General features: G+C 39.7%; 1 protein-coding gene across 6 annotated transcripts; it reads right to left on the reverse strand.

Annotated features, from left to right (window-relative positions):
• LOC109831955 lies at window positions 427-12,371 on the reverse strand. Of its 6 annotated transcripts, none has more exons than XM_020399640.1 (8): window positions 11,506-12,369; window positions 5,048-5,368; window positions 4,838-4,903; window positions 4,159-4,239; window positions 3,973-4,032; window positions 1,667-1,737; window positions 1,407-1,539; window positions 427-906 (listed from the first exon to the last, which is right to left on the reverse strand). In XM_020399640.1, the coding sequence occupies exons 1-5, from the start codon at window positions 12,212-12,214 to the stop codon at window positions 4,004-4,006; spliced, it is 1,206 nt and encodes a 401-aa protein (XP_020255229.1). In that variant the 5' UTR covers window positions 12,215-12,369; the 3' UTR covers window positions 427-906; window positions 1,407-1,539; window positions 1,667-1,737; window positions 3,973-4,003. The 6 variants fall into 6 exon arrangements, with proteins under 6 accessions (XP_020255229.1, XP_020255164.1, XP_020255106.1 ...); XM_020399575.1 differs by having other exon boundaries at window positions 4,838-4,939; window positions 11,506-12,368; XM_020399517.1 differs by having other exon boundaries at window positions 427-901; window positions 4,838-4,963; window positions 11,506-12,364.

Here is a 13,039-nt window from a genome sequence, read left to right on the forward strand (position 1 = left end):
GGTCGGAGAAAATAACGTGTATATTCCCCCGACGGTAAAATCCCTTGGCCTCTCCACATCACATCACATTTGATGTTTCAACGGTTTATTCTACTAAAGACACGTCTGGAAACAGTAATTCGCAAGAACGGCAAAATTGGAGTCCATGAAATTAACTACCACTTGATGATGAAACAAAAGTTTTGCTGAGAAGATAAATGAAACAGAACAGCCTGTAATGTGAGGTTACGCAGCAGCATAGGTGCCCTCAGTAACAAAGGCAAACCTGTAAATGAAAAATTACTTCTCGCCTGTCTATTTTATCTAATAACTAGTAAATCTCGAACTTATTGCCTTGGTTACTCAAAGAAGAAAGACTATTACTTTCAAGCATCATAATGGACTATCATAATGGAGTATCACAATGGAGTTAATGTGTACACAAGCTCCGAGCAAACTGCGGTTTATAGACCTCAGATTCCTATCACCAAAGTAGGCAAATAATATACGTCTAAACTTTCTCATCTAGCATATCTGATTGAACATATGCTTAATTAGGCACATGAATCCCACACAAGCACAATTAACCCATCCCCTTTGATTCAAAAGATCAAGAAAAGCATAAACCACAAATAAAATAGTTCAGCCAAATAAATTTAAAGCAGCATGAATTTAGTTTATTAGGAGCGTCCGTGGGCATCTCGGATTGAGAGCTGCCCTTGGCCCGGAACTTCTGAAAGCTCTGCCTCACAATATGAAACCTATCTGTAGCATTTAGAGGATGGATAGAACGAACAAATGCCTTGGCCTTCAAACCCAGCCAATTCTTCAGTAGATGAACCTCCTCTTCGCAGGCACCCTCAAAATTAAGGAAAAGTCGAACAAAACTAGGTGCTTGAATTCCATGGCATAATTGACTGCACTGCTCTGTCCAAAGAAGACAGAAACCAATCAAGGATCTAGTTACTATACCAAAATAATAAGGAGACTCTAACTGAAGCTATATCAACGATTTAACACACGGTTAAAGAAAACAAGTTCAAGCCTATCAAATATGAACGAAAAGATACAGAACAAACACGAACCTTTTCTAGCATCATTAATGATTACAACATTTCATGCCACTTCGATATATTCTTCTTATGTGACTCTCAAATGCAGGATTAACTGGGAAAGTTCAGAGTTCTTTTATTTCGTTCATTTGGTAACGACGAACAGAATTGTTTGCTAATAAATTGGCTATATAATGCCGGCAAATAAGACATTCTAACTGCATATAGGTTAACATATCAAAAATATCAATATGATTTCTACACAAAATGCTATAAAACATAGGACTCTTAATACTAATCACCGTTCTAGCATAGTCTATCACTACTTATTGTTAAATATGAGAATCATTTATAATGAGGAAAAGGAGGCCGCACCAGTGAGCTTTCATGGATCCTCTTTGAAGTCATGAGCAAGATGATTAGTGAAAGATGAAGATTAACGTCGTTCATGATTTCAATGACAGGTTAGCTAAAAGAACCTCCAAACTGACAGTACTGCAGCAAAAAACTGAAACGGAAGAAAGTAGTTAACCATCACATTTAAAAAGCAGTTAAAGCGTGGACATCTAAGTACAAGAAGGAAATGCTGATTCAATCTGCAGGAGAGACACCATTCCTAAATCGGACTAACTTACCCTGTCTTCCCTATAATTTGTTCAAAACAGCAACCAAATGGGTGCAAGCAAACTTTAAATTCGAAGCACTCCTGAAAGGCATGTCATTAAAAAATCAGATGTTGAGCGAAAATAATTCAAGAAGAAACGACAATATAGTACAACAGAAAATCGGTCAGCAGAAAACAAGCAGAACAGATAAATCAGATTGGATTTCTGCAACATGCAATGATTAATTGTTTGCATCTAAGGTGCATGCTGCATAATCTCATTCAAACCTTAAACTAACATCATCCTCAATGACTGTATCTAGCTATTCAATATCATGTCTCGTAAACTAAACTATTAGGATATATCAAACAATAAAAGTTAAAAATCTATTCACAGGTATAAGAGGGAAGCGATAAACTAAAGACCCTCTTTAGCCAATGTCTGCATCTGCAAACACAGCAATTCGTTCTAAAAGACATGAGCTCGTTGTTTTGATCAACTCAGAAACTTGATTGTTAGGTCATCACCAAAAAACTGAAAAGCCTTTCCTTACCGATACCTAGTCTTTGTTGTCAAATTTTCACTATAGCATCTCGAAATAGCACCGAAATGTTTCTTAATTTCAGTAGATTGATCAAGCTGACAACTTTTCCCAGAAAACTCTCAGCATAGACAAAGTTGAATAAAATTAACATTTCCCAGACGCCATAAGCTTGTTTAAAGATAATGCACATGAACATAGTGGGCTCAAACTGCACGAACAGATGACACAGGCTAAGATGAATAAAAGTAACATTTCTCAGAAACAATAAATAAGTCATTTGAAGCACGCTTGTCTACCGATAATCCGAATGAACATAGTTGAGAACTCAAATTACATGAACAGATGAAAACAAGCATCAGTTCCTGTCAGCATCGAACGGGCTTACTGAAAAACATGGCTTGTGATATGGTCACAACAACCATGATCAGAAGTTTGGCACAAAGAACTAATATTTAGTAGTGTGATGGAACTCTATATGTTAACAACAATTATGCAAAGAACTAATATTACTAGTGTGATGAACTCTATATGTTAACAACAATTATGACAAGTTCAGCTTTTCAGAAACAATTCTGCAACCATCAAAAAACTTAAGGTTTGGGAAGTTGAAGAAATTTCTGGAACTATTGGACAATAATTCTGTAAAAGATAAAAGGTGTATTGTGTAATGAAATAGAGAGGGAAATTTATGTCAATACTATAACAAAAAGGAGAAAGGACTATAAGCTTATCTTGATGTTTTCAAGTTTGAACTCTAAATAAAGAATCATTATATAACAGAACCAATCTTCGGGAGGAATTGGGTCAGACGTCATCACTAGCAACTTAAGATCTGACTTTCCCATTGAGCCATGTTTATGTTGGAGTCCTTCCTACCATTGTGTTTAGATGGGGGTTAGAGGGTGGAAGTTAAGGTGAAAGTTTATAAAAACCTTGTATGGGAGTTTTTCTGAGGGGTTAGAAGATGGAATGGAAGGTTAAATTTGGTGAGATTTTTCTCCCCTCCAATTTGGGAGGTAGAGGAAGTAACGGAAATTGAGTAAACTTTTACAATATGATGAGACAATTTTACCTTATCATATTAAATCAATGGCTAAGATATACCCTCTATCACATAAAACAACAGTTGAGATTTAGTAGCATTTATGTAACTTCATACATATTTACTTCACTCCCTCTCCTTTATTAGAATTTCCAAACAAGGTAAATTAAGTTTACTTCCGTTCCTCTTACTAAATTCCCAAACAACATTTTATCTTTTCCCTCTCCTTCCGTACATTTTCTTTCCATTATTTAACTTTCCTTTCCTTTCCATAGTAAACTCCCATACAAAGCATACATGACTAAAAAAGCAACAACATTATTGAGTTTTCTTGATATGCACTGCTATTCTACAACCCGACAACTAATCTTCTAGATAAAGTGGTTTCTTGATAAATTCAATAAAAGTGAGCATCACTAGATCAAATATATAAATTTCACACATTAAAAGAATCTTAAAGGCTTAACGTGAATATAATAGTTTTCAAACAGCCAGATCTCATCAGTTGACTCATAGTTAATATTTATTAAAAAATTCTTAAAGGCTTAACGTGAATATAATAGTTTTCAAACAGCCAGATCTCCAGTTGACTCATAGTTAACATTCACTTCTTATGCAGGTTAACATGAATGATCTTGGAGGTATAATAGATTTAACAAACTTAACAAGTCTATCAACATCAGATAATACTTCAGCATGATATATTGTTAACTGCGAAAACTAAAAGTAGTACGGACTTCTGAAACTTACCATCACACAAGATGCTACCCAACTGTTACCTTCAGGCAATAGAATATGAAAATATGCTTCCTACATACAAGCACAGAACAATAAAACGAAATATCACCGGTAGCAGTGTGCAACAACTTTGTATTAACCAAAAAAGAAACTAAACAAATCGAGTGGGGAAACACGTATCACACTTCAATAATTTACCTTGACCAAGTACCATAATTGCATTTGCAGAAAGTGGAACAATGTCCTGAACCTTCTCGCTTGTAAAGATTACTCGAATAGCTAGATGAAGAATGAAATCAAAGAGTCAGTATCCACCAATGGCTCAGAGAAGATTATAATAGCAGACACATGATGTGTTTAGGAGCAATGAGTCGATGACCAAGGTGGAAGCAATAACTGCAAAATACATGATCATGGGAAAGCATTCTGCCATCACATAGACTAGTTTTCTAAAACAAACGTGTATGTTTATCTTCATCATCTAAACCTTTCCCATCTAATAAATGGGTCAGGTACAGAGCACAGAGCCCCAGAAAAGATTGAGATTGATCAAATCTCCTGAATAGCTATTAATCTGGCTACCCCTCTTCAGTTTGTGGGAAACCACGGGGGATTACAGTTAATCCAAAAAGCCAATTAAAGAGTTCAGCAACCTATCTTTTTGTATGTAATTTAAGATCATGCAACCAAGTATAACAGATGCAACAGAAAATGTGGTTAGGTCACGTTGGAGTACATAATAACCAATAACTGGCAGTGTAGTATAGAAATTGAATTGACAGAAGCTCATCCTTCCATAACCGAAAAGCAAAACATGTCCATAGTGAAATATTAGAGTTGTCTGAAGAATCATGATCATGATTGAGGTTACAGAGACCTGTAATCTTCATTTCCTTTTCCTTGTTTCCATTTTCATCAGCCTCCTTGACAGAATGATCCACGTCTGCCATGGACATGACATGTATTGTATGAGCTCCATCTGATAACCAAAACACCTGAATTTCTATGAAATAAATGATGTAAGCAACAAGAGTGAAGCCAGCAACACGTACAAATGTGCTTGACACACAGAAAAACTTAATCATACTTGCAGATATGTCAGGAAGAACAGCCAACAGTTGCACATTCATGGTGACGTCCAAATGGTTTAGTTGATCAGCTGTGGATATTGTTGAAGAACTACTGATGGTTTCCAACGCTAACACGTTCCGCAAGCTCAACAGGTAAATATTTCCAACTGAGTCCAAAATTAGAAATTTCTTCTGGGACAAAATACGAATGGCAATAGCTTTCAGTGAAGCCTGAAGTCCTGTACTGCATTCCGAATCTTGGGCCACGGCACTTGTCATCACAAAAAATGAGCTGAAATTGCCTGAATCCTGCCTAAGCTTCAGAGTTCTGAGCTTACCTGCAAGCAAACAATTAGGCATATGCTAAACATAGACATGTATCATGACATGAAGTTAAGAGTCCCACACTGAATGGATATAATAATTTAAATATCAGAGAAGTTGGATTTTAGGATACAGACAAATCCCATTATGCTACAGGGATATTAAAAACCTCCAGGGCTTTCAACAGATACTGCATTGGCAATATTCCAGAAAACACAATATACTGCATGGGCAAAGGGAAGTACACAACTTTGACTCCATCTGTTTCTTGCCTAGTCTCTTCAAGTTACAATGAAACGTTAATATTTTTACTCCATTGTTTTTTATTAGTAATACATTCAGCACATTCTTTCCTTCTAGTGTTTTCCTAATAAGACCAAACCCTAACCCCCTCCCTCCCCAATCCCCTCCCCAGTGCATATTGTCTTCTTTCAAAGTTGCCTGTCATGGGAAGCAGGAAAATCTCCTGTTACAAATGCATTTCACTTTTTAAGTTTTCAAGCTAATCTAACTACCGCCCGTAAACAGAACAATTAAGAGTCAACTTCGTACATGTGGAGATATATCACTAGCCGCAGATGAAGAAAAATACCACTAACATAACGAGGAGTTGTCCAGTCTGCCAAGTCACAATGACCTACTAGCACAAAAGGGAGTGGATTAGCTATTTTTGGTGGTGGAGTTGTCCAGTCTGCCAAGTCACAATGACCTACTAGCACACAAAAGGGAGTGGATTAGCTATTTTTCGGTGGTGGATGGGTTTTAAAGAAGGAATCATTTTAGATATATGATATTATACATGTCACCAATACATTCTTTCTGGAAGTTATGACTGCAATATCTGCCAATTTCTATTGCACATAAAGAGATGATAACTTCTTAACTACTTTATGGAATATGTTGCAGCACAGGTTCAACATTCGAAAATATAGTGCAACGCATCAAAAGGATGTGCATATAAAAGTATTTTAGGACATCTTCGAAGTATTTGTGAAGATAAGCCAAAGTGGTAGGATTTGACTAAAATTGGACTTGCTTAAGAATAGTGTTGTTCATGGTTTGCTTGATATATGTCCTTAAAATATTGTGTACACAGTGTCATGTCATGCTCTTGCTTTGATTTGATTACCAACTGGAGAAAGTTTAGTAGTGTAGTCCATGCTATGTAGAGCAAGTGCATTCCTTTTAGGAAGAGGAACGGAAAATTGGAACAATTTGATGCCAAACTAAGTTGCACCATACGGGTACGGGTGCAGGTACGGGACATGACAATATTATAAAAGGTAGGTGATACGAGTTGTCGTGCGAGCACCTTTGATCGCGGAATTATCAAAGATGGGTTGAGAAGAGGATGACAGAAACACAAGCACGATTCAGTATATGGCGAAGGAAATTACCTTATCTAGATTATGAGTATGAAAAGATTACAATCCCTCTCTCACAATCTCACTAGAATCGAGAACAAACTCTCAATTCTCACTAAACCCTAACCCCTCTCTCTGAGATCTGATTAGAATACAATCTTTGATTACAATCTCAGTAATAAACCCTAGAAAAGTCGTGTTTCTATTTATATCAAATAGAAATCCTAAACAGTGCAGGAAAATAAACCCAGGCCCAAAACCCGTCTCGCAGTCGACCGCCAAACCATGTGCGGTCGACCGCACAGAAGACCCGAGGCTGAAAATCCATTACAGGGTTTTGGCGGTCGACCGCCAAACCCATCGCGATCGATCGTGAAAAATCCAGAGACCAACCCTGAGTCTGTGCATGTTCGCGGTCGACCACAGTGCCATGCGCGGTCGACCGGACTTCAATAAAATGGCTTTTCCTGTTCTTTTCTAAATTCTTCGACTTCGCGGCCTCCAACGATTTTGTCCACGACTCCTCTACTCTATTCTCAAGATACCATGAGAATCATCCATCCTCAAGCTCCCATGATGATCGCTAAGCTCTCGAAGAAAAGATACACCCGTATCATGGGTCCCCCTTTAGAAACTTGAAGTCTCATTCAAGTTAGAACTTCAGCTGAGGGAATTCGCAAGCCTCTCCTTTTTTTTTTGCACTACCTGGCCTTGCAAGGAATCCGGTCTCGACGTCCGATCGAAAACAACTCATCCATCCCGCGTCTCGTCGTAGTCACCTGTCGCTCCAAGTTGCAATCCTTTATCGATGACTTTTCTGGAAGTCTAATGCACAGCGAGATAAACTTCTTGCTTGCATTCACTAGCCTCTTCGCTCGCGTCACCGTCCCCAAGCTTGTCTCCCTCGGAAGATACGCCGAACGAAATATGAACTTTTTACCGCTTTTGGTGAATGTATACTTCTGAGCCCACCTCTCGTAGATCTCATATCTATCCCTTAAGTACGAATTGCCCAGTATAATCTGACAAACTTTCAATGGAACTACGTCGCACGTGACCTCGTCAATATATGACTCATGGAGCGTAAATCTGATAGTGTATTGATCAACTACACTTAGTTTCTCCTCCTTCTGAATCCACCCCAATGGATAGGGCTTTGGATGCTTAACCGTCTTCAGACCCAGCTTCTGAACCAAGACCTCGGATATCAAATTCTTCTCGCTATCTGAATCACCTATGGCATTAACCAAACTGGTCTTCACTTGCAACTTAAGAACAAAGAGCTACTCTCTCGGGTCGTCCTCTTTCGTGGTCTGTTTCCCCGTCATAAGGTTGAGACTGCTATTGGGCTCTGTCATTCCCGGGACTTCTTTCGAACCTTGAGCTATCACGTATGCCCTCTTCTCCTTTTTTTTCTTCAACCCTCTTGGCTTGAGATGGGGATACTTCTCCCAACATCGATCAGCTATGTACCCTGTCTTCTCGCAGTGACTACAAATCAGCCCTGCTTTCACTAGATCACCCTTCTTCTCCTCCTTAGATTGAGAACCACTAGACTCGCCTCCCGTCTGTTTAGAGTCTTAGTCTCGTTGTCCATCTTTTGCCTACCCTCAATGGCAATGGCCTTCACGCTCGCCTCTGCAATAGTCTCAACCGTGAATAACCTCATCTCCTTCCGGATATAATCACTCAAACCCGTCATATACTTCATAAACGCGGAATATTCCTCTGTCGTAATGTTAAGAATCATTGTCTGCTGCTGGAACTCCGTGGTGTATTCTTGAACGGTTTGATTGACTCTTTAACGTAAGCCGTACCACTTGTACCAACGCTCCTCAATGAATCCCACCGGGTAAAACTGCTTCCTCAATAACTCCTTGAACTTGTTTCACGACACCGTCTTCTTCTCCTGTTTGCAATAGGATTTTCACCACGTCAACGCGTGCCCTGAAAGCTTCAAAGTCGCGAACACAATCTTCTCTTTTGACGAATAGCCATAAAGAGTAAAATACGTCTCCATCCGCTCGATCCAGTCATCAAGCCTCTCAACGTCAACACTCCCATCATAAATAGGAATCTCCATCTTGAAGTCAATCTTCAGGTTCTGATAAGAATTCTTACCTCCTTGATGCAACGCAGTCTTAACGGTCTTCTCCTCCTCGTCGGAATCTGAATCTACTCTCTTCACATCGGACTCAATAATTTTCTTCGAAGAAGATTCAACTTGTTTGTCACCTCCATGAATAAGACTGACGAGTTGTGTGAGAGTCAATCCTATCGTCTCGATCTGCTTCTCTAATGCATCAAGCATTGCTGAATTATCCCCTTCAGTCATCTTCTCCTTAATTTCTGGACTCCTAATGAAGTAAGGATCTCGTCAAGCTTCTTGTACTGCGATCGAGTAAGGACCATACACCGATTCCCCCTTCACAGGATCTAATGCTCTGATACCAACTTGATACGAGTTGTCGTGCGAGCACATTTGATCGCGGAATTATCGAAGGTGGGTTGAGAAGAGGATGACAGAAACACAAACACGATTCAGTATATGACGAAGGAAATTACCTTCTCTAGATTATGAGTATAAAAAGATTACAATCCCTCTCTCACAATCTCACTAGAATCGAGAACAAACTCTCAGTTCTCACTAAACCCTAATCCCTCTCTCTGAGATCTGATTAGAATACAATCTCAGTAATAAACCCTAGAAAAGTCATGTTTCTATTTATATCAAATAGAAATCCTAAACAGTGCAGAAAAACAAGCCTAGGCCCAAAACCCGTCTCGAGGTCGACCGCCGAACCATGTGCGGTCGACCGCACAGAAGACCCGAGGCTGAAAATCCATTACAGGGTTTTGGCGGTCGACTGCCGAACTCATCGCGGTCGATCGCGAAAAGTCCAGAGGCCAATCCTGAGTCTGTGCATGTTCGCGGTCGACTGCAGTGCCATGCGCGGTCGACCGGACTTCAATAAAATGGTTTTTCCTGTTCTTTTCTGAATTCTTCGACTTCGCCGCCTCCAACGACTTTGTCCACGACTCTACTCTATTCTCAAGATACCATGAGAATCATCCATCCTCAAGCTCCCATGAGGATCGCTAAGCTCCCGAAGAGAAGATACACCCGTATCAGTAGGGTGCGGAAACATGGCTGAAACTCATGGGATATAAAGATAGTTCTGAGCTATATACGTAAAGGACCCTTTTAACTCATAGCTCTTAAGGTTGAAACGAACTCAAACATTATCCAACAAGTTACAAAAATGGATGTGAATTGTAGGATTTATATCCAAGAAGCATATGACGTGTTTTAAATTTAAATATAAGTAGTGTCCAAGAAGTGTCGGGTACGGGTATGGATACGACACGTGTCAGGTATGGGTACAGATCTATACTAGAAGTACCCAGCTAACATAGATGTCAAACATAAACCGCAGCTAATAAGCATAGGTGAGAGGTGCTCTCTAAAAGAGAGATGGTGATGATGTTTTTACACAATACATTACAAGAGATTTCCTGCCAGATCTTGTGGCAAATGAAAACTTGGGAAGCATGATACATGAACGATTAAACTAAGAACATTAATAGTGCTTATGTTGCAGATTCCCCAAATTATATATCTATACCCAACTACCAATACTTCCTATATAACTTAACCTCTCTAAGTATTGTTCACTACAACCACTTTTATCTGGCCTTAACTCGATGACCGCTTACAAATCCTTTAAAAAACAGAAGAAGTAATGTGGATGAGGCTAGGATGATTTCCTAAGGCAACTAGTGATGATCTTCCCGATAATGTTCAATCAGACCGGTCTCCAGGACCAACTTTACGAAATGCATTTTATACAAGAGTTGCAGAATGCATGACATATCAAAACAGAGCATGTTGAAAGACCGATAAGACCTCCATTGCTGGTTGAATTGTAAAATTCCATCATTTCATATCTAGATTTTTACCCTCAACAGTAGATAGGAGCTACAAGCACCATTATGTGCAAACCCAGACAATTATATTTCAGTAGAGATTTCACAAATAGTTCTTTAAGAGTCATCTGAGAGTAAAAGAGTCAATTATCGCCCTAATTTGCACCACTAACTAATATGTAATGAGTCTCGTACTTGTCGCAATATTGTACTTGATTTTCCACCATATAACAGTCAGATATTTATATGGTATCTCCAGACAATTATATTTCAGATTCCTCATTGTAATTCCAGGTTTAAAAAGAAGATGAAGCAAGAACTTTTTGGTATCACATAACTCTAGTAGCAATGATTTCCATATTAGTTTCAGATGACAGATGCAAAGGGACTTTCACTTTCCAAATAAATCCTCTTGCATCTATATATAAATCTAAGAAGAGCACTTAATCCAAATTAGATTCGGGTCCGCTCCACTACTTTTTAGTAGTGGAGAGATCATTACTCTAAATTACAACCATATGTTACATAATTCATGCTTGTGACTTTTCTTGAATGAAAAATACGAATGAATGCAATATATGGGGATATGGTAAAAGCGAATAAATTTACACTCTCGTCTCTCCACTGAATAGTAACCATCAATTGAACGATAAACAGTTTTCATCAAAGTAGTGGCCTCTCCACTGCTTTTTAGCAGTGCAGAGGATCCGAATCATGATCTATTATCACCAGTAATGACTTAAAACCGATACTTATCTTTATTTAATGAAGTTCCTATTTCCTTGAAGTGCAGTATTTCATGTTCCTACATGAACCACAAATCCATGCAAACAACAAATGCTCAAATTTTGCAAGCTTACCGCGATTCTGCGGCTCACCAGCTCCGCTCAAATCCCTCCTCTTCTTCTTCAACCCTTGCTCTCCCTTCACCATCGGCCTCAACGGAAACACCCTCACCCCGCCCACTTCCCCGAGCGCCAAAACTCCCATCGAAACCCTAATTTCATAAATCGGCCTCGTACACTCTACCACGGCGCATTTCTCCAGCTCCACCCTCTCACCTCCCTCACCACCAACCACCCTCACACCCAAAACCCAGATCTGGCTCTCCGCAACGGAATGCACCACCAGCACATTGACCGAACCCGCAACCCTAACACCAATCCCATGCCTTAGGCCGAGATCGACCTCGTTCGATCTCCTCCCAGTCCGCTTCTTGAAGCTGAGAGATGCAGGAGCGAAAAGATCAGATTTTGACCGGCGGATCCAGGCGCGGAGCAGAGTGGAAGACGAGGATGGGGATGGGGAGGCGGAGACGAAGAGGGGGCGGCTGGAACCAGGGCTAGGGTTAGGGTTCAGGAGCACGAAGCAGGCGGAGGTCGAGATTTGAGGGATCGAGAGAGGCGGTGAGGGGGAGGAAGGGGAGAAGGAGGCGAAGAGGAGGATCGACGAGTTGGTTAGGGTTACGGCGAGGGATTGGGAGTTGGGTTCGAAGAGGAGAGAGAGGGGTTTCGTTGAGGAGGAGAGACTAGGGGGGAGGAGGGAGAGAGAGGAGGCTTGGACGAGCATATCATAATATCGGTAGCAATGGCGGGAATTAGGGTTTTTCTAGGGTTCAGGCGAGATGGCAGCGGCGGCGACGAGCGGGGGAGGAGGGTGTAATAAGGTAGAGAAGAGGGGTGGATTGGTAAATTTGTATATATATGTTAATACTTAATTTAGACTTATGAACTCTTTTGGACTGATCACATGGGAACTCTTCTGGTTGTAGAGTGTTAATATTATATTTTAATTAGCCCGTCAGATAGCTAAATTTGCTTTTATGTTCAATTTTAATGAGTTTCCTCAGAAGTAGTTCCTCATATACTGAAATTGCTTTTAGATCTCCCAACTATTGTAAGTTGTTTTCAAATTAGGGTTATTGCGATATTAGCCCCTCAAATCTTTGAAATTGATCCCATACATCCCAAATCCTATAAGTATGTTGAAATAAGCCCTCTAGGTAAAATTTAGTTGAAATGGGGGGATATTTAATTTAATTTAATTTTTTTGGTGATTCGCCAAGTGTACTCTTCTCACACAAACTCAAATTCATTAACAACTTACATTCATTAAGCTCCCCAAATTCATTAAATAAAACCCTAAATCAAACTCAACTTCCGCTTCATCTCTTCCAACGTCTCCCCCGACAGCTCGCTTCAGCTCGAATTCCAAATTTGCGCCGGATAGATTCCTCTTAAGGAACACGTTAGAGAAGATGCTTGAGAAGATGAAGTGGAAAACGAGTTAGGGTTAGGGTTTTATTAAATGGATTTGGAGAAGTTAATGTGTATAAGTTAAACTAGTTAATGGGTTCGGATTTGTGTGAGAGGGATATAACTGGCCAATCACCTA

Source organism: Asparagus officinalis, chromosome 1, assembly GCF_001876935.1.
Source record: "Asparagus officinalis chromosome 1, Aspof.V1, whole genome shotgun sequence".
NCBI lineage: Eukaryota > Viridiplantae > Streptophyta > Magnoliopsida > Asparagales > Asparagaceae > Asparagus > Asparagus officinalis.